This window comes from Cannabis sativa, chromosome 6, assembly GCF_029168945.1.
Source record: "Cannabis sativa cultivar Pink pepper isolate KNU-18-1 chromosome 6, ASM2916894v1, whole genome shotgun sequence".
NCBI lineage: Eukaryota > Viridiplantae > Streptophyta > Magnoliopsida > Rosales > Cannabaceae > Cannabis > Cannabis sativa.
Window position 1 is genome coordinate 23357183 of NC_083606.1, and position 25309 is coordinate 23382491.

General features: G+C 32.0%; 1 protein-coding gene across 1 annotated transcript; it reads left to right on the forward strand.

The window, feature by feature from the left end:
* The first annotated feature begins 18526 nt into the window (after positions 1 to 18526).
* On the forward strand, positions 18527 to 21991 carry LOC115695113 (putative G-type lectin S-receptor-like serine/threonine-protein kinase At1g61610). Its single transcript, XM_030622203.2, has 7 exons — positions 18527 to 19968; positions 20050 to 20202; positions 20320 to 20519; positions 20659 to 20869; positions 20975 to 21212; positions 21295 to 21442; positions 21547 to 21991. Exons 1-7 carry the CDS (start codon positions 18657 to 18659, stop codon positions 21862 to 21864), a joined length of 2580 nt encoding a protein of 859 aa, XP_030478063.2. The 5' UTR covers positions 18527 to 18656; the 3' UTR covers positions 21865 to 21991.
* The last annotated feature ends 3318 nt before the right edge of the window (positions 21992 to 25309 follow it).

The following is a 25309-nucleotide window of genomic DNA, read 5'->3' on the forward strand; positions in this document are numbered from 1 at the left end:
ATTATTGTTATTATGTTAATATTATTATTATTCATAAAACTAAACCTAATAAAAGTCAGATAGTATAGGTTTCCTTCCACCCTAAAATTATATCGTTCTATTCTTCCGACCCATCTGAGCAAGACTAACCCTAAAATTTTCAAGTCATCTTTCCATTACATCCTTAGCCAAATCTATACCACTTTTCACTCTCATCTTTGATCACCATCATCTTGTGTCTATTGATCCAAGTAGCTTGAAGAATTTGAGGTAAGAAACTCTACATTTACTGATTTATTGATCATAATAGGAGAATATTCGTAGGTCTCATTTTTTTATTTTTTTCAGAATGAAACATGTCTTAGTAAAACTTAAATATCTCTTTGAATACTTATCCGATTTCAGTGGTCCTAATATCGTTGAAAAGCTTATTCAATGACCTATAATTTTTATGAAGAAACCTCTTACAAATTCGGAATCTTTCTATGTCCAAAATCAGTATTTGTATACAGTTTGTCGTGAATTATTTTTCTCATATTTCCTGAAAAAGTTGTCTCAGTAAAATTGGAATATCTTTTTCAATTCTAGCCCATTTTTAATAATATATATATCATTTTAAAGCTTAGAAAATTATCTACATTTTCCCTTCAGAGAGTTTTCTCTAATTTGTAGTTTTCCTTGGTCGAAAATTATCGTTTTGTTGCTGTAGTCTAAAGTTCGTTTGCTTTAGGATTTCTAAGAAACTGTTTCAGTATAATATCTATATCTCTTACGTTAAAACTCCGATTTTAAAGATTTTAGTGTCATTAAAAAGGGAATTCGATTTTCTAAAACTTTTATAAAGAGAGTATTTTCTGATTTGGAATATTTTAGTATCAAAATTTTGTATTTCCGATGTCTCCTGTGATTCGTTACTCCATATTCCTTCTCAGAAATAGTTTCAGTAAAACTATCATAACTCCTTCAGTTTTAATCCATTTTTAATTATGTATATACCGTTAGAAAGATAATTGAATTTACTATAAATTGTATGAAGAGAATTTTCACTGAATTTGTGTAGTTATTGGTCAAAAATAGTGTTCTTTCCGCTGTACTGTAAGAGTGCGAATTTTAATGTTAGGGCCTTGACCCATGTGTTGTTATAGGTAGTAGTGACGAGATAACAAGTCTTAAGCAGCGGGATTTGAGGTAAGGAAATTAGATAGTTTTTTTTTTGTGTTTATTTGGATAAATTTAAATTCTTTATGTATTGAAATATGGTTTATGCTTTGTTATTATGAATATGTATGTGGTACTGAGAATGTGTGGTATGGACACAATATGAGTTTATGAATTGATATATTGATTAGGGTTGTTTTGACTTGTATATGTTGTATGTTGCATTCATATATTGTTTGTTGTATGGTGCAAGTTGTATGCTAACGTCTCAGGTAAAGTGAGGGACCATGGTGGGGTATGATACGGGGTAAGGCCGTTGAATGTAGAGATACCCTACATTGCATTTTTCTGAGTCGTGTATGAGATTATTATGGTGGGGTATGATACGGGATAAGGCCGTTGAATGTAGAGATACCCTACCCTACATTTGTCTGATTTGTGTATGACATTATTATGGTAAGGTATGATACAGCGACAATGCTGTTGAATATAGAGATACCTTATTCCATAGCAATGGTAGGGCTAAATGTGCTCAGGTTATTGTAGGGCCAGTTAAGCCCAGGTTGTGTATGGAGTGGCTATGACACGCCACATTATGGTAAAGACATGATATGATTGAAATAATTATTATATGTTATGGCTATGATTGTGCTATGAGTATAATGTCAAGGTTGCGATCCCTACATATATGTAATGGTTTCATTTAGTACAAATATATGGTATATGATATAGCTTTCCATATCTGGAGTTATTTAAGTTACAATTATGAGCTAAGGTATATAATATTGTTAAGATTGGATACGTTAATATTATAAAGAATCGTATTATTGTGAATTTTAAGATATGTTTAGTGTATTGAATGCTATTGTATGTTAAGCATTTCCTTACTGGGCTTTTAGCTCACCCCCTTACTTTCCCCCTATAGGCAATAGACAGGGAACATTGAATGTAAGTTTGATGAGTTGGGTCAGTTCTGGTATGTATACTGCGAGGGGCTATGGACGAGCAAACGGTCTAGAACGCCGGTGGAGCCTTGGTTTTGTTTTTTTATATAGTAAAGTAATCTGAGCTCAGTGGAATGTTACAAATTTATTTTTTTGCACTCAACTACTTATTTTGTTTTTAATATGAATGATCATTCACTTTTTTGCATATTTATTATAAAACCCACTGTGTATTTCCAAACAGCTTCGAATCTTTTTAATTAATGCATCAAAATTAGTATTTTGTAAAATAAGGAAAAATATTGGGGCGTTACACATAAAACTCAAACCCAATCTCTCTCTCTCTCTCTTTTCTCAACACCTCTCCCTCTCTCTACCTCTCGATCTCTCTCTTCAAAATCACCTCTCGAAACTCATTTGATCTCATGCTTCTTTAAAATGATAATTGTTGGTCGTATTTATGGGTCCATGATATAGATCCTAAAGTTGTTGATTGGAGGTGCTAAGTTGTTAAATTAGTTACGACTTAAAAAACTTAACAAACTCCTCATAACAGTATCTCCACGTTAGCATAAGATAAAGTGCTCCCAAATGAAGTGTACGCTTTCGGGACTAAGAACTAAAGCACACGTTGAATGGTCTTTCTAGATAGGAATAGAGATGGATGGAGTTCATTATTTGGGACTCCCTTCCAAGAGAGAATAGCTAGCCGTTCAAAACACATTTCCAGAGGAGGACTAACTATCCTGAAGACTCCTTCATGATGGACATGATAAACATCCGAGAATGCCCTTCTGAATGACAATTACCATTCCATAAAGCTTCTTCTGGATGGATAAGTTAGAAATCTGGGAACGCCATTCCAGGTGTCATCTAACTTTCCATAACAGAATAACTTTGCAGATCTTAACGTTTTGAGAAACTATACCATAAATTTCACCTAGTTTCTTCAAATTAAAATATTGACGGTGATGAAGAAACAATGCAGCCATCATGGTTACTGTTTTAAATATCTCAATATATTAACTTTAGAGATTGATCAAGTTCAAGAAATGCTTGAATTTGTTTATGTTGGGTTTTGTGCCCTAAATAAAATCCATTTCAATATAATCATATTTACTAATTAATAAAAGATCAAAAATTATTTTATGTTGCATGGTTCACATGATTTATTTCATGATTATATACTTAATGTATAAATTGTATTAAGTCCACAACATATATTTATTCATAATTATAGTGTCGTCAGCATAGTGGAATATAATCATGATTATATGTTCAAAAGTTTAAGTCCCGTGATTTGTCAGTACACTGGATTTAGATTGACCTGATAATCATCGATAAGGTATACTTACACCTTGGATAAGTATTATGTTATTTCCAAGATATTGGTAAAGTTTACCAGTATCAGATGTATGGAATATACATTGGATTGGAGCGATATTGAACTTGGATAAGATATCATAAACTTACCATTATATCTTTCTAGTTCAATAACACTAGTTGATCTTAGGTGTATTGATTTTAATCCTGATATGGTTAGGTTCAGCTCAAGTGTATTATTTATGTTCTTAAAGTTATTTGTGGAAGCTAACCAATGGTTCTGGTGGATACGTTACATCTTGGGAATATGGCAGTTCAATTGAGTGGAAGCGCTAATCATATATATAGAATCTATAGCTTCTTTAAGTATTTAGAAGTGAAACAATGATTTTCTTCGAACTTTACTTGATAGAGATAAATGATTGAAATTTCATTTAAGTAATTATATTAGTTTACTGAAATATCATTTATAGGTAGCTAAGGGTTTTAAGGATAAAATACTTAGAACGGTAAATTTATCCCTATTCGATGTAGATCATCTATAGAGGATCTTTGACTATTAGGATTGTAACATTGGATAATCATAACGTATCTATATCGTGGTACATATAGAGCGTTCTATATAATTGAGACTGCAATTCCAAATCTATAGTGGCACAAGGAGAAATTAATAAGTTAAGGAATTTACTTGGTGAATTCTAGATTACTTATTGTAAGCTCGGTTATATAGGCCCATGGTTCCCTCACTAGTTGAGATAATACTTCTAGCAGACTCAGTTAATTAGTTTTATTTAATCAATTATAATTCTAAAATTAGACTATGTCTTATTTATGAATTTTCACTAAGCAAGGGCTTTATTGGGAAGAAAAGAAGTTGTGGGGTCTATTTGTTAATTAAGAGACTTTGTATGGTTTAATTAATAAATAATATATATGATAATTTTATTTGATAATTAATTATAATTATTAAATAAATAGTATTTGCATTTATAGGAATGATATTGGAAAGTATGTTATTATTGAAAAGAAGAATAAGTGGTTGAAATAAAGTGGCAAAATTGTAACTAGAGAATGGTCCATTAAGTGGTTGGCCATTAGTGGTAATTTTCGCCCAATATTTTTTTTTAATCCATATAATTCAAATCTAAACCATAGTTGAAACACTATAAAATGAACATGATGCTCTCATCTCATCCAACTATTGACTTCAACCAAATCAAACATAGTTTTCATTCTCTGACAACTACTAGTAGATGAGAGACACCTTCTTTAGAATTTTGAAATCTCCTTCATCGTTCTTCAACCAATTTGCCCATAGTGATAGAGTGCCATGTCCATACATAGCAAGTCAAGTACTCAATCATAGTGCAGAAGACGGTGGTAACCAACCTGTAGGAGAGAAGGAGATCCAGGTTCAGAACTTGATAATGCTCTGGGACATAAAGGAATCAAGGGCTGGTGATCTAAATAGAAGGAGTCATATTATTCTTCTGTAATCAATGTAAGGTGTTCTAAACTCTATGTGTTTAATTTCATCGTATTAGAGATATTCATATTTAGGATGTTAATGAAACATACATGGTAGTAAATCTAGATTCTGGTAAAATAATCTCAACAACTGGTATTAAAGCCATGGTAATGATTTACTTTCATGAAATATGGATTTACAATGATGAATATATTAATTGTGTTGATTTAGATGTGTTCATGTTGGTTTGTGTGTTACTTGATGATTGAATGTGAATTACGAAATGTTTCCATGAAAATAATATATTTTTTGTTCTGAAAATAATTTCTTTGGATTCCTTGTGAAAAATTATGCAATATTGGTTTTAACGGAACTCGATTCCAATAAAAATGAGAGAGATATGGTGGTTTGAAGTTTTGGGTCCATTGAGTGCATCAATGTTGAGCACCATGCGTGCATAACACTCGGACAAGGTGATCTGCGCGCACATGTGCTAGGACAGATGTTGTCTGAAGGCTTGGTCATGCAGCATTTCAGACAAGATGCACGCTCGTGTGCACCTTGCAATTGCCATATTTTTCCGCACATCCCACCCTACCACACACCTATTCTGCGCGTGTAGATGGCTGTATGCAGCCCCCTCGTGGGCAGTAGGTGCATCGTGCACCAAATTTTTAAATTTTTGGGGATTTTTTCATGATTTTCGAATTTTTCCAATTTCAAACCTTAAAGATCCTAACAAAAATATTAATTTTGACATTTAAACCTAAATATCAATATTTTAAATTAATAATATTTAATTTTTTAATAGATTATTATTAATTTTTGATATTCTGAGGTTTAAATTTGAAAATTGATTTTTTTTTTATTTTTTTAATTATGGTCAAATTTTAAAAATTTGTTAATTTGTCAATATTTATATAGTATTTAATTATAACGTTAGATATTTTAATATTAGGTATATTTTAAATTAAAGATAGCATCTTTTAATTTGAAATATAATATTATAATTATCTTATATGGTAAATTAAATAATTAATAAATTTGAAATTAACCTAGATATTTTTATAGACATCCTAACCATAATATTTTTAAATTCAAAATTGGTTATTTTATGGAATATTTTATTCTTTATAAATTATAAGTTAGAAAAATAATATTTTATATCATTTTACTTATCAGACATTTATAAATAATATTTAAAATATTTAAATAACCTAGATATTTTTGTAAAAATTTGAAAAAGGCTTAATTTATGATATTTTGACATATAATTTAGATTATTATTATTTGTTTATTATTTTATTCTTAAAATAATAATTATCTTACTATATTTATTATAAAATTGGTTTATTTTGCTATTTCAATTTTATTAAATTATAAGATTGGAAAATAATATTAAAAATATCTAACTGATTATTTTTAAATTATTTATCTTATTAGATATTTAATTTAATTTGATAAAATAATTCAAATAAACTTAGATATTTTAAAATAAGTTTGAATTTTAAATTTTGAAAGATATTTAAGGTTGTTTCAATAATTCTAAATTTTCAAAATTTGGTTGGTTAGTTAAGTAACAATTTAATTATATAAGTAATAAATATCTTACTTTAAATATTTGTTACATGAATATTGTTTGTTTATTTAAATTGTTTATTCAAAATTTTTTAACAAACCTATTATTTATTTGATCTAAATTGTTATAATTAACTTGTTGACATATCTGATGATCTGATTTTAATCATAATTCAATTGTCAATAGATCATATAAATAATTTGTAACATGTAAATTTTGTAATTTCTTTCATCTGTGTAAACTTAGAAACATGATAGGCCCATCCAAATCAGTTTGACCTGTGTGAGCCTACATGTTTACTTTTGGACTTAGATACGTATAGGAAGCCCATTTATTTCTAGACATTTAAATAGATTAGGTTGCTAAAATAAAATATCACCAATGATAGTTTTATTTACGCCCAATTAGTATTGGGCTTATTCAATCAATAACAATTATTTAATGAAAAGTTAAATTTCTCTCATTTGGGCCTTGTGTGACAGTTAAGAGCAATTAGTAGTGGGTACGACATACTGGACCTAGCCCTCCCTCGCATGAACAACCCCAATTGTGAAGGCCCATTTGCCTTATTTAAATAATTGTATTAGGCTAATTGTACTAGTTTAACCAAATTCAAAATTGAATTAGCAACATAATTAATTTTTAAATAAATGTAATTAATTTTTCATTGGATTATTTTAATATTAATTAAGAAAAATACACTTTGTTTAAAGAAAAGATTCTAGATAGTAATTTCTAGTAACTAATTTATATTTTCTAATATTTAACTAAATTAAAAAATATATTTAAGTTGAAGATTAATTTATTAAAATTAGATCAATTTAAATTAGGATATTTTTCTTAGAACTTAAAATTATAATTAATAATTAAGTAGATTTTATTCAAGATACATAATTATTGATTTCTATTTCAAGAAATTTAATTAAATTAGAAAATATATTTAATTGGAAAATTAATTTTTTTAATTACTTTTAGACCAACTTAAATTAGAACATTTCTCTTAGATATTAAATTAGAATTAATAATTAAGTTAATTTTATTCAAGATACTTAATTATTTGTCTCTATTTTAATAAATTTAATTAAATAGAATATTATATTGAATATGGAAATTTTTAATTTTCTGATCAACTTAAATTAGAATAATTTTTAGAGTATATTTTATTTTATTTTAAGAGTCATTTCTTTTACAATTTCAAAATACATTTATCTAAAGGTAGATATTTTGAAATTTTATTTTCAAAATTAGATTAAAGTTGTAAATTAATTTGTTAATTAATTTTAGATCAACTTAAATCAAGTAATTTTTATTAATGATTTAATTAAAACAAATATACTAAAATATATTATATTTTAATCAGAAAATCAATAATTAGTTTATGAATTATCTAGATACATATTTTCTAGGTAGACTTTTGGTATTTTTCTAGATATATTTAATTAAATAGAAAATTAATATTAAAGTTGATTTTGTTCAAGACACTTAAGTATTTGGTATTTTTCTTAAGAGATTTAATTAAATAGGAATATTATATTTATGTTGAATATTAATTTAATTGTTGATTTTAGACCAACATAAATTAGAATATTATTTCTATTTTTATTTCATTTTATTTTAAGTTTAATTTCGAAATTGTATTAATTTAAATACATTGGATTTCGAATTCAATTATATATATTTATAGAAAATTAGTTTTAAGTTGAAAATTAATTTTTATTAATTTTGGACAAATTTAAATCAAGTAATTTTCATACTATTTATTGGAAAATTGATACTAAGGATGAAAAATATATATATTTTTTATTTTTCAGATCTTCCTAAGGTATAATTTTATAAATACTAAATTAAAATTTATATTTAGAGTTATCTAAATTAGTAATTTTAATTGAATAAATATGTATGTTAAAATAAATAGATTAAAATAAGTATCAAATGAAAATACACTCTTTAAAATAATGAGCTTTAGCTATAAGGACATTCGATCTCTATTGTTGGTTCTACAAAATTCTTATTTTAGTGAGATTCATCCCTAATAGATGGATGTTCACTAGTAATTTAACGTTGTAAAATCTCGAAAGGTAAGTAATATTGTTAGTCTTTTATTCTTAGTAAAGTCCATCCCAATAGTGGCTTCTAAGAGTAGGGCTTACAAAGTATGAAACAATGAGCTCATAAGATAGAATGGCCTTGACACTCGCCTAATACGGGACAACACCGGATTCTAGTCTTGATCGAAGAAAAGTTTTCTAGAATGGTATCCATTTTAGATGAGTCGACGACTCTATTTAATGAATGATATCTTTGACTCTCGCCTAATACGGGACACTGTATCAGTTTGTTGGAAACCTTAGAAATTATTTAAGATGTGTTTGTTTTGTACTTTCACATGTCTTTCTTACTCACTGAATGTATGATAATTTATGAATGTGTATGAATTTATAGTGAATCATGTTGTAAACTATTATTAATGTTGTAGTATAATTTTGAATCTTCATTGTTGGTCTAACTTAATTTGTTATTTTTAATGGGACAAATCCCAAAGGATTACCATCCGTTAGACAAATACAATAGTGTTAGATCTCGACAGATAAGTATTTGTAAATGCAACATCTAGTTGTACATCCAAAGATGACAACTTAAGAGTAGTCTTTACAATATGAAACAATGAAGAATTATTAAATAAGAATGACTTTGACTCTCGCCTAAACCAGACATCGTTAAATTCTTATTTTAATCAAAATTATTCTTTAGTTTTTTCCTCTTAGCTTTTTCATTAAGAAATTGCTTAGAAAGTATATAATTGGATAGATTGTTTGTAAATCATATGTGTATGATGTCATTCTATTTTCTCATATAAAATTGAATAGAGCAGATGACTATATTCCAAATATTCTATCCCAAAATGATATAAATCCTTAATCTTAAGAATCTCCTACTTGTATATGTTTACTGTAGGCAACTCAGACTTAGAATTAGATTAGTAGTGCTGGTCCAAGCTAGAATAGTCACTCCGTTGTATAGTTTGTATAAATTTATGTCTTTGACTTTCAATTTTAGATTTCAAATAGAATTTTTTTTCCAAGAATGCATTGGACAATACAATATGACTTTCCCAAGTTGTTAACTAAGGCTTAGATGTTTAATAGCTATTGTAAAGTGATTAGGGGTGGACCATCCTATGGTCATTAAGATAAGAAAGTGTTTGTTTCAACAAACACTACTTTTCTAAGAATATGACTAAATCTGAAAATAAAGTAGCAAAGTAGTGGAGATATTTTTTTTCTTGATTCTAAAGTGTTATATCATCTTATTCGATATAAGATGGTCCCACTGCCTTTGTTGTATTGACACAATTGATGAGGACAATACCACTAATAGATCATTAGACAAAAAGTCACCTGTACATTGTTGTAGTGGGATGGTTTTAAGGAACTCACCCTGTTATGAATTGGAAGACACTTGTGATAAAAATCCATTGTTAGTTTAAACAAGTAATGGATTGTGAGAATAAGGAACTAAGAAGCAAAGCTAAGAGAACTATGGTTAAAACCATTCATATGAAGTAACCCATATGTTTTCTATTACAAGGACAAGAAAGGAAATTTTGATAATGTCTATTTAATGGACTTAACAAAACATTCTGATCCTTGTATTATAGGTTTGAGATTATCTAAACCTATGGCTTGTGCTATACCTGGTAATTTACTTAGTCTGGTGCAAGCAACTTACTTTGTAAGGTGCTGGAGCATTTTTTCTAATGGCTAATTCTATAGGAAGTCTGTTGACTCCTAGACATAGATTTTATTTATCTAAAGAACTGTTTCAACTATTCCAAAAAAGATGAAAATCATGAAATAAATTCCTTAGGATCAACAGAGATGTCTTATGTATGCATTAGACCAGACACCTGATGTTGAGTGGGAGCTATGAGTAGGTATCAGATTGATCTAGAAAAATAACATTGGAAGATAATCATGTAAATTTAAGATAAAAAATGAGGAACTATATGTTAGTCGATAAGGGTAGTATTTTAATACTCTTAGACTACACCAAATCAGGTTTCTAGACTTGCGTTGAAACTAGAAAGTCTACTGATAAGATGGTGATTACTCTAGGGGTGGAGCGGTGATTTTGGAGAAGTGTAAAAACCAATCTGAAGTCTCTAACTCTACTAGTTAGACTGAATATTAAAGTTACAGGAAAGATACTTATTCAACCTATGACAATTTCTATATAATTTTTTGCATTGTACCAATAATGAATTAACTACTAGTGTTACTTCCTGAATAACACAAATGTAGTTGCCAAAAAGTAAAGAATCTAGTATCCCTAAGTAGACATATAAAGAGAAATTTCACAATATCAAGGATTTTGTTGCTAAGGATATGTAATGGTGGAGAAAGGTTATATTGAATACAACTTGTCAGATCCTATTACAGAGAGAATACTACATACTATACTTGATCTGGATATCAAGGTGTTTAGATTATTTGAAATGCACTTTTTGTTTTCTATTAGTGCAAATGGGAGTTTATTGGGTTTTGTGTCCTAAATAAAACTCATTTCAATATAACCAGATTTACTAATTAATAAAAGATCGGAAATCATTTTATGTTGCATGGTTCACATGATTTATTTCATGATTATATACTTAGTGTATAAATTTTATTAAGTCCAATACATATATTTATTCATGATTATAGTATCGTTAGCATAGTGGAATATAATAATGATTGTATGTTAAAAATTTTAAGTCCCATGATTTGTCAGTACAATAGATTTAGATTGACATGATAATCAGCAATAAGGTATTGGATAAGTGTCATGTCCTTTCTAGGACATTGAAAAAGTTTACCTGTATCAGATGTATGGAGTATACATTGGATTGGATCGATATTGAACTTGGATAAGATATCATAAACTTACCGTTATATCTTTCTAGTTCAATATCACTAGTTGATCTTAGGTTTATGGATCTTAATCCCGATATGGTTAGGTTTAGCTCAAGTGTGTTATATATGTTCTTAGAGTTGTTCGTGAAAGCTAACCAATGGTTCTGGCAAATACTTACATCTTGGAAATATGGTAGTTCAATTGAGTGGGAGCGCTAATCATAGATATGGAATGATTGAGATCTCATTTCAGTAATTATATTAGTTTACTGAAATGTCATTTATAGGTAGCTAAGTGTTTTAAGGATAAAAGACATTGAAGGGTAGAATGGTAAATTTGTCCTTATTCGATGTAGATCATCTAAAGAGGATCTTTGACTATTAGGATTATAACAATGGATAATCATAATGTATGTATAACTTGGTATATATAGAGCGTTCTATATAATTGAGAGTGCAATTTTGAATGTATAGTAGCACAAGAAGGATTAATAAGTTAGGAATTTACTTGGTGAATTCTATACCTACTTATTGGAAGCTCTGCTATATAGGAGCATGGTCCTCTCACTAGCTGAGATAATATTGCTTTCAAACTCAGTTAATTGGTTTTAATTAATCAATTATAATTCTAAAATTAGACTATGTTTTATTTATGAATTTTTACTAAGTAAGAGCTTAATTGTGAAGAAAAAAGGTTTTGGGGTCTATTTGTTAATTAAGAGACTTTGTATGGTCTAATTAATAAATAATATAAATGAAAATTTTATTTGATAATTAATTATAATTATAAAATAAATAGGGTTGGCATTTATCGGATTGATATTGGAAGATATGGTATTATTGAAAAAGGAATAAGTGGTTGAAATAAAGATGCAAAATTGTAACTAGAGAATGGTCCATTAAGTGGCCGACCATTAGTGGTGATTTTTGCCCAATATTTTATTCTTTTTTAATTCATATAATTCCAACTTAAGCCTTAGTTGAAACACTATAAAAGGAACATGATGCTCTCATCTCATCCAACTATTGACTTCAACCAAATCAAACCTAGTTTTCTTTCTCTGACAACTAGTAGATGAGAGACACCTTCTATAGAATTTTGAAACCTCCTTCATTGTTCTTCAACCAATTTGGCCATAGTGATAGAGTGTCATGCCCACACATAGCAAGTCAAGTACTCAATCATAGTGCAGAACATGGTGGTAACCAACCCGAAGGAGAGAAGGAGATCTAGGTTCAGTTCTTGATAATGCTCTGTGACAGAAAGGAATCGTGGACTAGAAATCTGAATGGAAGGAGTCATATTATTCCACTCCAATCAATGTAAGGTTTTCTAAACTCTTATCTATTTTGTTTCATTGTATAAGAGATATTCACATTTCAGATGTTAATGTAACATACATGGTAGAAAATCTAAATCCTAGTAAAATAATCCCAACAGTTTACCATTAGACTTTAGTCCCAACATGAGTAAGATTATCTTCTGATCTGACCTTCTCTAATTCAACTAATCCTCCCTCTATCTTCTCCCTAATCTAATAGTGTCCTTTATCCACAAGTTTGTTCTTTTTATAATAAATTGGGTTCTTCCAAAGCTGTATATATGACTGGCTATCCGAGTACACAATTGCTCCTCCTCTCAGTTGTTTCAATTCAATTAAAATTCCCTGAATCCATAACGCTTCCTTGAATGCTTCTATAGTAGCCATAAATTCAGCTTTTGTGTTGGAAAAGGCAATTATGGAATGTAACGCGGCCTTCTAGCATATACAGTTCCAATTTGTCATGAATTTGTAGGAAGTGGTTGATTTTCTAGTATCTCTATTCGAGGCATAGTCAACATCCATGAACCCTTTCAATTCTAATTCTCCTTTTTCTTTCTCATAGGTGAGACCATAATTCCAAGTGCCCTTTAAGTATCTTAGTAACCATTTGAGGGCCTTCCAATGTTCAATGCTCGGATTGGACGTGAACTGGCTTAGGATGCTTAGAGCATGAGTTATGGAAAGTCTGGTGCTCACCCTCACATACATTAAGAATCCTAAAACCACTTCATAGGGTAATCCTTCATTTATGCTTTCTCTTTCGCATTGTTTAAACACTGTTCCTTCAATAAAACAAATTGTCTGCCTAACGGAACGCAAGTACTCTTTGCATCTTACATGGTAAACTTCTGAATAACTTTCTTCATGTACCTAAACTTCTTTAAGTCGATTGTCCCTTCCTTCTTATTCCTTGAAATTTCAATACCAAGTATCTTTTTAACTGGTCCAAGCTCCTCCATCTCAAACTCTCTCTTAAGCTTGAATTTGATACTTTTGATCATTGATTTGTGTTTCCTCATGGTGAGCATATCATCCAAATAGAGCAATAACATCACAGCTATAGGTTGCTCTAGATTCTTGAAATACAAACAGTGATCCATATATAGATTGTATGAACCTAATTTGTTGCATATAATTATCAAATCTTTTATTCCGTTGTCTCGAGGATTGTTTCAAACATATAAGGACTTGATGAACTTGCACACTCATTCAACTCCTTTTCCTTCCACCTGAAACCTAGGTGGTTTCTTCATGTAGATCTCTTCATCTAAAAATCCATTCAAAAAAGTAGTATAAACATCAAGTTGTTCAACTTCAAACTCCATTTGAGCTGCCAAAGACAACATCAATCTTATTATCTAGTATTTTACCACATGTGAGAAGATTTTAGTGTAGTCTATTCTTTCCACCTAAGTAAATCCCTTAGCCACTAATCTGGCTTTGAACCACATTGGTTCATTCTCATTGATTCCCTCTCTTACCTTGAGATTCCATTTTAACTCCACAATCTTTTATTCTTTGGCTTCAGTACAACTACCCAACTCTTGTTCTTCAAGAGTGAATCCATCTCCTCATACATGGCCTGGAGCCATTTTGACTTGTTTTCACCTAAAATTTCCTCTTCGTAGCTTTTGGGCTCTTTAATTTTAGTTTGTTATACTATCGCCAATGCAAATGAAATCAAGTCTGCCTCAACAAACCTTTTTGGAGGGTGAATCTCCCTTTTTAATTCTATCACGCGCCGACTGATAACCTAGAAAAGTTCCCTTAACTGATCTAGGTTCCAGCTTGTTAATAGATCGGTGTACAAATACTGTACACCCAAAGGTTCTTAAGTGCATTACGTTTGGGATTTTGTTATACCACATTTCATAAAGGGTTTTCAGGCCTATAACACGATTTAGGCTTCTATTTATAAGGTAGGTTGCAGTAGCTAGAGCTTCCCCCCAAAATGGTTTATTAAACCTGGAACATAACAATAAACATCTAACTGTGTTTAACAGTATTCGGTTCATCCTTTCAGCAACACCATTTTGCTCTGGGGTCTTCACTACAGTTCAATGCCTAGTGATCCATACTCTTGACACAACATCTTAAATTCCGAGTCAATAAACTCTAAAACATTATCCGTCCTAAGGTTCTTAACTTTTATATCAGTTTGATTTTCCATCTGAGTTATCTAAATTCTAAACTGTTCCAGGCAGTTATTCTAAGTTGCTAGCAAATAGGTCCAAATGCACCTACTATAATCATTAACTATAGAAAGAAAATATTGCTTACTAGAGTGAGTAGACACTTTTTATGGCCTCCAAAGATTAGCATGCACATACTCGAGTATCTTCTTAGTTGTATGCCTTCCTAAAGTGAATTTCAACTTATGTTGTTTCTCTAAAACACAAGCTTCAAAAAATGATAAGGCAAAAGAATTTAAATTCTTAATTATACCTTATTTGTGCAGTTCTTTGTGACCTTATTCACTGATATGTGCAAGTTTGTGATGCCATAGCTGCATATATGATTCTAGCCCTTTCATCAAAATTGCCTCTCCAGTTGGAACAGTTTCTCCTTGGAGAACATATAAACTATTGATATTTTCACCTTTCATAACTATCAGTGAACCTTTGGTAATCCTCAAACATCTGTGCATGGACTTGTATTCATAATCCTCACCTTCAAGTGCACCTAGGGATATGAGGTTGTGTCTTAACTTAAGAATGTGCCTTATGTTCGTCATCACCTTGATTCTACAATCATACTATTTGATAGCAACCTTTCTAGTTCCAATGACCCTGCATGAAAGATCATTTCCCATTGAAACCTTATCTTTGTCAATTGATTTATAATCAAAAAATGATTCCTGACTTAGACACATGTAATACGTGCATTCGGAGTCAAGAATCCACTCCCATGTTCATTGAAGAATCTTAGATGGAGAATGATTCTCCATCCATTGAAAAACTGTCTCTATCTTCCGCAACTGTAGTTGAATCCTTCTTGTGGTGATGATGTCAGTTGTCCTTCCTATCTCCACTATGATTCTTGACTTAGACACATTAATACGTGCATCCGAATTCAAGAATCCACTCTCTGTTCATTGAAAATTCTTAGATGGAAAATTATTCTCCATCCATTGAAAAATTGTCTCTATCTTCTGCAACTACAGCTGAATCCTTCTTGTGGTGATGATGTCGGTTGTCCTTCCTATCTCCACTATGAGATTTGTTGAATCCTTGCTGCTCCTTGTACTTCTTGCAAAATCTTTTCAAGTGTTTGGACCTTCCAAACTACACTTTCGAGTTTCCCTCTCTCTGGACTTCAATCTTGATTGAGAGTGATGGTGTTTACTCTTCGAACTTACTTTCTTGGGTGATCTCCCTCTTGCAAAACACAATTATTCCTTCTTGGATTCTTTTTGAAAATGTAATTCAAAATCTTTTGATTTGAGTGCGGCAAGAACATCCTCCAATGGAATCACATCTCTGCTATTGGCAGCTTTTACTTCTTGATATGCAATTGGGAGAGATCTCAAAAAAATGATGGCCTGGCTTTTTTCAAAAACCTTTTGATTTATATTAGTCAATCCTACCATAATCTCATTAAACATGTCAATATTATCATCTAAAGAAAGAGAATAAATCATTCTAAAACCAAATAACCTTTCTAGCAAATTAATCTTGCTAGCAATTGATGGCTTCATGTAGTCTTCAAGCTTTTTCCAAATCACTTTAGCCGTCTTTTCAGCAACAAGCTTTCTCCTCACACTGTTGGACAGGTACATGATGATCATGTAATAATACATCTTCTCCATTTCTACTTTCTGTTCTGATTTCTTCTTAGCCAATAACTTCTCATCTCCAAGGACTTTGGAAACTTTCTAGTGCACTAGGATCCCTTTACAACTTTCTCTCCATAGTGCAAAGTCTCATGTTCCATCAAACTTCTCCAATTCGAATCTCAACATTTCCAACGTTAATTGTTCCTTTAAGAATTGTAGGGAAAAGAATCTTGATTCTGCATTCTTCATCAATTACGAAGCTCTAATTTGTGGGAAAATTACAGCTAATGTGCAGAATCAAATCAACTAAAACTTAATCAACAAACAATTACAATAACAAGATTAATAATTCACACACAATTATCGGAGATTAAAACATGCATGAACAGAGTATTAAAACCAGAAATGATTAAAATAATAAGATAATAAAAATAACTCCAAGATATATACTAGTTCAAGTCTAATAGATTAATGTGATCTATGGCTCTACTTCAATTCTGGAACACCACAAAATCTTCTTTATTGATTAGCAAGAATATGGTACAATACAGTCCAGATCGATTCTCTGTTGGATCCTCTCAAAGTATTTTCTCTCCCACTCTTACTCAAAAATCTTCCTCATCTACAGATTATTCTTCGTACAAAACCCATACCCAATCTCTCTCTTTTATCTACACCTCTCTCCTTCTCTACCTCTCAATATCTCTCTTTTAAATCACCTCTCGAAATACGTGTGATCTCCTCTTTCTTTGAAATAATAAGAGGCAGTGGTATTTATAGGTCCACGATATAGATCCTAAAACCGGTGCTTGCAGGTGCTAAGTTGTTAAGTTTATTACGACTTAACAAACTTAACAAACTTCTCGTAATAGTATCTCCACGTCAGCATAAGGTAAAGTGTTTCTGGAAGAAGTGTATGCTGCAAGAACTAAGAACTGAAGCACACGCTGAAAGGACTTCTTGGATAGGAATAGAGATAGTTGGAGTCGACTATCCATTCTAGGAGAAAACAGCTAGTTATTTGGAACTCCTTTTCGAGGAGGACTAGCTTTCCTGAAGACTCCTTCCAGGTGGACATGATAGGCATCCAGGAACTCCCTTCCGGATGACAACTACCATTCAACAAGACTTCTTCCGGATGGACAAGCTAGACTTCTAGGAAGGCCCTTTTGGATGTCCTCTAACTTTCCATAACTAAAACAACTTTTGGAGATCTTTACATTTGGAGGAAATATACCACAACTTTCTGAAGCAACTTTATCTTATGCTGACGTGGAGATACTGTTACAAGAAGTTTGTTAAGTCGTAACTAACATAAGAACTTAGCACCTGCAACCACCGACTTTAGGATTATATTTTGGACCTATAAATACCACCGACACTTATCATTTTAAAGAAGGACTAAATCAAATGAGTTTCGAGGGGTGATTTCGAAGAGAGAGATTGAGAGGTAGAGAGAGAGGTGCAGAGAAAAGAAAGAAATTGAATTTGGGTTTTGCATGAAGAATCTCTGTAGATGAAGAAGATTCGTGAGTAAGTGTATGATAGAGAATACTTTGAGAGTATCCAACAGAGAATTGATCTGGACTGTATCGTACCATATTCTTACTCAATCAATAAACCAAATTTGGTGGTGTTCCAGAACTAGAGTAGAGCCATAAATTACATCGATTTATTGGACTTTAATGAGTATATATCTTGCTCTTATTTTTATTGTCTTGTTGTTTTAATCGTTTTTTGTTTTCATACCCTATTCATCTCTATTTTAGTCTCCAATAATTGTGTGTGAATTGTTAATCTTCTCATAATTATTTGTTGATTAAATTTTAGTTAATTTGATTTTGCAATTATAATTTTCCCACAACGAGGAATAAAATGAAAACAACTATCGTTACTTATGTACCTACATTGAGGAGAAATAATAAAGCAATAATTTGCATTATAATTTTTACAATTGTTTATAACATTGTGTAAATCATTTTCACTTGCTCAATAATTTGATACAATTATTTATAGTCCGGACTAATAATTCACTGGTTCCTTCATTTTTTTTTTTAGTTTGCTACTTACCAATTTAGCATCATTAATTGCAACTATGAGATACAATAATTTATTAAAACTGTGATGATGCAAGAATTATGGCAGCCAAAAACATTCCAAGCTGGTCATATACGCTTTACCTCCCAGTCTATTTGTAAGGTTTAGAAACTAGCATGTGCTTACAAACCATTCTAAACATGTCCAAAACTATGGTACTCCAAAAGAGTACTAATTCTCTTCCTACTATTCAAGTATGGCTGCTGGTTTTAGTATGCTTGAGTACTTTGTCAAGTATTAATTCTAAGATCACTAGCAGCATTCCCAACAAAATCCAGAAAGGCCAAATCCTTAATGTATCACAGACCATTGTATCTGCTAGTGGATGTTTTGAACTTGGCTTCTTCTCTCCACAGAACACCACTAATCTCTACGTGGGAATATGGTTATTCAAGAAGAGAGTTTTTGATTACTGTGTTTGGATTGCCAATAGAGATTACCCTCTCCTTACTTCCTCTGCTATCCTCACTATCAACCATGACGGAAACATTGTGATTTCGGATGGAAAAGTGATGTACATGGTGACCAACACCTCAAGGGGACAAGATACATATGCCATGCTAACCGATTCAGGTAATCTTGTACTAAAAGAATACAACAGCTCAGAAGATGATCATAATCTAGTATGGCAAAGTTTTGATTCTCCTACACATTCCCTTTTGACCGGGATGACATTTATGTGGGATTCTTCTTCTTTAGTATCATGGAAAAGTGAAGCTGATCCTAGTCCAGGAAACTTTTCCCTAATACTAGATTCATTAAAGAAGCAACTAGTCATCAAGGAAAGGTCAAGTGATGGTGATTCAAATGAGAATGAAGGGTCCATGTTAGGTATGATTTTGAATAAAAACTTCCAACGAAATCTTTATCTTGGCATCAATCCCCAAGATGATTCATCTGGTCAAATTTCTCGGTTAGTGTTGGATGAATCAGGGCAGCTTAAGCTACAATCATGCTCACCAGAAACCAAACTTTGTATATGGATATGGTCCAGATGCTGGTATTCATCATGTGGAGCATATAGTCTTTGCAATGAGAGTGCTGAGTCTTGTAGCTGTTTGCCTGGGTTCAAGCGTGTTGATAATTTTACTTTAGGAGACAATCCTATAAGCTGTAAGAGGAAGATTGAATTAAAATGCAGTAATCTCAATCTAGCTGCTGATAATTTTTTTCCTATTTCAACTACTGAGTTTCCAACTGGAGCCTTGAAGATCGATGTTGGGAATTATTCAAGCTGCCAATCAGCTTGTTTGAAAAACTGTTCTCTCATTGGTTATGCATATGACGAAGAGAATGGATGCTTACTGTGGAATAGTGGTTCATTCTTCAATCTGAGGCAACATTCGAACCGTGAACACAGGAATATAAGAAAAGTTTATCTCAGACTTGCTGCCGGTTCTGAGATTAGTAACTTGAACGTGATTTCTGGTGAGTGAAGAGAATATAGATTGTGTCATCTAGTTTCAAGAGTATATTTTAACATAGCAGATGAATTTCTTTTCTTTGCAGACACACATGAAAGAAATGGGAGTGTGGAAAAGAAAAAAAAGAAGATAGGAACCACAAGTGTTCATTTGCTGATTATATTGTCAGTTGTCGCTGTATTTTTGCTAATTCTTTGTAGACTTTTGACTAAGCAGAGAACGTTTGGATGGAAAGCAGGTAATTATGCTAACACAGGAATGTTACTTATTAAAAGTTTCATATTGAGAAAATTATAACACTCTAGTCAACAGAAATATTATTAGTTTGTGTAGGTATTAATTTTTCATTGTACAGGGCGAAATTTGTTACACTTTGATGTCGAAATGAGCCTAAGAAATGGCGACTCTGAGCTTCCTGAACTTAAAAAGCGTAAAAAAGGTCGAAAAAGACCATGCAAGGTGATATTTTTCACCTTTTCAAGTGTGGTTGCTGCTACTGATAATTTCTCTGAGGCAAGAGAGATTGGAAAGGGTGGGTTTGGACTAGTTTACAAGGTATGACTTATTCATATTAGCTAAATCTATTTCGAACTAGTAGATAGCATCCATGGTCATGTTTATATCATATATGCCAGTAAATATGTGAGCTGACATTTTTCACTTATAACAACAACATTAAGCACCATTGTTTCAGGGAACTTTAATAAAAGGAGATGTTGTAGCTGTAAAAAGACAAATGAAAAAATCTCAAGCAGGAAAGAAGCAGTTCAAAACTGAAGCACATCTCATTAGCAGGCTTCAACACAAGAATCTTGTTAAACTACTAGGCTGCTGCATTGAAAGAAAAGAGAGAATACTTATTTATGAATACATGCCCAACAAAAGCTTGGATTTCTACCTCTTTGGTTGGTAGCTTGTCAAAGAAAATTACATGAACAGGAAAAATCCCGTTCATCATCTTCCCACACTAGTGAACTAATAATCTTTTTAATTTCGTTGTTTATTAATAGATTCAACAAGGTGCAGCCTTCTTACATGGGAGGTACGAGTTAGAATCATCCTGGGGATATCTCAAGGTCTTCTGTATCTTCATCAGTATTCCAGGATCAGAATCATACATGGAGACCTTAAGGCTAATAACATATTATTGGATGAAGATATGAATCCAAGAATATCAGATTTTGGAATGGCAAGAATACTTAAAGCCAATCAGCCTCACAGAACTACTGAAGCACCTGGTGGAACTTTGTAAGTTATAAATTTCAGGTACATGTTCGAATCATTTTTCCTTGGAATTTTCTGAAATAATAGCCTGATTGATCATGTTCAGAGGATACATGTCACCTGAATATTCTCAAGGCATTGTGTCAGACAAGGCAGACGTTTATAGCTTTGGAGTCATGGTGTTGGAAATTTTGAGTGGAAAAAAGAACACAACTACTTTTCCAAACTCGGAGACTCGTAGTATTATTGCATATGTGAGTATGTTTCTAGGCTTCTACCTATTTATTGCAAAAGTTACCGTATCCTATTGGCAAAACCACAATTAACTGTTTTTTTTTTTCAATGGATAAATTTCAAGGCATGGGAATTGTGGACAAATGACAGAGGATTGGAGGTGATGGATCCATTACTAGAAGATCAGACTACAGCCCATATCGATATGGTGCTAAGATATATCCATATAGCTCTCCTTTGCGTGCAAGAAAGTGCCGTCGATAGGCCAAATATATCTCAGGTTGCCATGTGGCTAAGCAATTCTCATGAAGACTTACCTCAGCCCAAGCAGCCAGCTTTCCTCAATTCTATCTCTACTGTGAATCGAAACCCAATTCAGAATGAGCCTGAAATAATCTCTACAAATTTTGTAACTCTTTCTGCAATTGAACCACGTCCATAAATTCAAGAGTATCCTTATGTTGAAATTTCTTTGTGCTGGATTTGAATAGATCGTTGAGATTTGTTTATGACATCTTTCCATTGGCATGAGGCAACTCTTAGTTGTTCATGACATTTAAGTTTATAAAAATTTGACTTTCTTTTTTGTGTTATTTAGAGCGTAGCACACCTTTTAGAAAAACTTAAAGTTAATTTTTGAAAAATTGTGATTAAAAATTATTTGGTAAGAGATAAAACAACAGCTTATTTATGGAGAAGCTAAAAGTTTTTTTTTTTTTTTGAAACAAAGTGTTCTTTATTAAGAAGAGCTATCGCCTAAAAGGATAGACAACAACTCCTAAGGAACACTGTTAATAGGAAACATATGTTCAGCTAGGGACAAAGAGTGTCGGGCAATAAAATGCGCGGCACGATTCGCAGAACGTTTGACAAAACATAAAGTAACATTTAACAAATTTTGAAGAATAAACTTGCACTCTTCCACAATGAATCCGAACCCAGAATGGAGCCTCTCTTTGCTTCGAATAGCATCCACACAAACCAGTCTATCGGTCTTGACAGCAGCATGAGAGTAATTGTGTTTTTTCAACCAACTTAAGGCTTCTCTTATGCCCATAATCTCAGCAATTTCTGGAGCCACTTTGCCTTGTTTAACACCAGAAAAAACTGAAACCATTTCTCCTTCTGTATTTCTGATTACACACCCAAAGCCATGCTTGAATTCATGATCAAAAATCGTTGCATCAACATTCAACTTGATACCTTCAGTCGGCTTAGTCCAAACCACTGAACCATCACCGGGTTTAAGAGGAGACAGAGAAGGTAAGTTACCTTTACCTTGGGCTTGCAAAAACTGAACAAGGCTAGATTGAGCAAATTCGACCACTTCTTTGACACTTCAAACCCGTCCCTTCCAGAGCAGATCGTTCCTGGCCGACCATATTGCCCAACACAACACAACAACTCGGCATAGCTTCTCATTATCCAGCCGAGTAGCATTGAAATTAAGCCATGACAGCAGAGAGTTGAAGTTCTAGTCAGCTGCAGTAAAATCAGAGAACTCCCAGCAGGCCCAAGCGAATTGACATGATACTAGCAGATGCATTTCAGATTCGGCAAAAACACCACACATAGGACAGTTATTATCACTGAGCACCTTCTTAATGCAGAGATTTACCTTGATTGCTAAACAGTTTGATGCCGCTCTCCACACCAGATCTTTAGTCTTAGGAGGCACCTTAAGTGACCACATCTTTTTCCAAAACAGATGACCTTCTGAAGAAGCTGGAGGAAGCTTTTGATCTTGGATTAGTTGATAGGCACTACTGAGGTCGAACCACAGGGAATTGGACTAATTACTACTAAATTATACTATTGATTCTATCTGGTAAAAGAATACTTTTTATGAATTAAATAAAACAATTCAGAAAATTAAAAATAACAAAAGGAAGATTAATCAAGATAAGAAAATAGGGAGACGAATCATGTTGTTAAGTTACCAATGTTAATGTTTAAATGCTATCCTTCTCTTGAAGTGAATGACAGATTATGAATTAACCTAGCTCTTTTCAGATCTTCTAGGTTCTAAATCTCATGCTCTCCAATTAATCTCTTAATTAAACTAACATGAAATCAACATTAAGCAATAATCTAAATGTCACAAAGGCTATGTAAATACTTTCGTTTCACATCAAAACCTAGACTATCCAATTTTAGCATTCTCAATTCTCACTTTTCAGATTTTGAATTAAGATCATAAAACATGTAAAAGGTGATCAATCTTGCACATGGAAATTAAACACAAATATGAATAGTATTCACAATCAAGATGGAGGAATGGCAATTAATCATTAACTAGGAAAAACTTAAACAACATTCATCATTCTCCCTAAATAGGAGTTTAGTTCAAAACATCCATAATCAAATCCATAAATAACATTGAAATAGAAAAGAACATAGAAAAATTAAAGAGAAGAGAAAGAACTAGTTGAAGCAATTGATCCGGGTCGCCACAAGCCGCTCTTCTAGCCTCCTCCTTTGTTTCTAGGGTTCCAATTCTGAATAATCCCTAATTTTCACGAACCCTTGCTATTTAAACCAATTCTCATCTTTAAAATTCGTGAAATTACGAAATTGCCCAAAAATCCCGTCAAAAGGGTCCCCGTCGCGACGGGAGTTCAGCTTCGAATTTTTGAAACTTTCTGTCAGTTCCCGTCGCGACTGGCAAATTCCCCGTCGCGACGGGAATAGGCAGCAACACCGATTTTGGTTTTTCTTCTCGATTCTTTCACCGTTTTTCCTCAATTCTTGTACATACTTTCTTTAAATGCCCGAGGACCTGAAACAAAAGAATCAAGCGTAATATAGCCCTAAAACTAGAAACAAAGAGTGAAAACTAACCGAAATATGACCCGAATCTTAGACTAATTTTAGCCTAACAAATTCCCCCAAACTAGATTCTTACTCGCCCTCGAGTAAGATAAATGCTACTAACTACTAACTACTAACTACGCTATCAGATAATCATAATACTACTGCCTCATGTGTTGTTCTCTTCTATTGCTCAAACTAGAATTTCAATTCTACCAACTCTAACAACTAATTTAGATGTTCGGTTTATAACACTATGTACAACTGCAAAAATTTATTCAAAGGTGAAACATTGTTATAAAAGCTTTACTCTTTCCAACAGTTCCACAGCCCAATAACTCATAAGCTTGCATGCTTACCTTTCTCCACTAATGTTGACAGTATTCTTTGGAATCATTAGGTCTTTTCAAGGCTTAGGTAATATGGCTCAGATAATCAGGGATAGGCAAAAGTCAATTTTGGCTCAAGATATCATAAGCACACAAACAGAACCCACAAGCTTCTTACTTTTCTTCTTCTAAGATCCCATAATATTCCCAGGTTTGCCAAGATTGATAGAAGACGTCTCTATTATTCTTCAACATCACTGAAAATTTTTTTCACACATATTTTTACTTTTTATTGTGTTTTTTTTTTCATCATATTTCATTCTTTTTTTTCAGTGACATTGAATTACACAATTTTTTTTTCTTCTCAATCTTACAAGTTTTTCTCACTCTCACTATTTCCTCACACTAAATGTTTCTCCTCCCCCAAACTAATTATGTAGCTTATGATATCATGGATAACATGGTGAAGAAAAATTAATAGTGTGATTGCAATTTTTCAAATCGATGGGTGAAAAACATAACAGGTTTAGGCTCAACAGGTTAACTATGGATACATCTTATTACGGTAGGCTTGAAAGGCTCAAACTATCCAACAAATGCCTAAATCATATTCCAATTGAACACTATCAAGGATTTCGTCTCAAGAGAATAAACATGCAAGTTCTAAACTATCCTGTCAATCTTACCACAAACCATAGTAAAACAATTATAACAATTTTCACAGATTGAATATTTTTTTTTTCAAAT

Excerpts from the sequence above, each read along its gene's own strand:
- LOC115695113 (XM_030622203.2), top strand. The coding sequence starts at position 18,657 with ATGTGCTTACAAACCATTCTAAACATGTCCAAAACTATGGTACTCCAA. Across the intron at positions 20,870-20,974 it reads CTTGGATTTCTACCTCTTTG|ATTCAACAAGGTGCAGCCTT; the intron begins GTTGGTAGCTTG and ends GTTTATTAATAG. Across the intron at positions 21,443-21,546 it reads CTCGTAGTATTATTGCATAT|GCATGGGAATTGTGGACAAA; the intron begins GTGAGTATGTTT and ends ATAAATTTCAAG.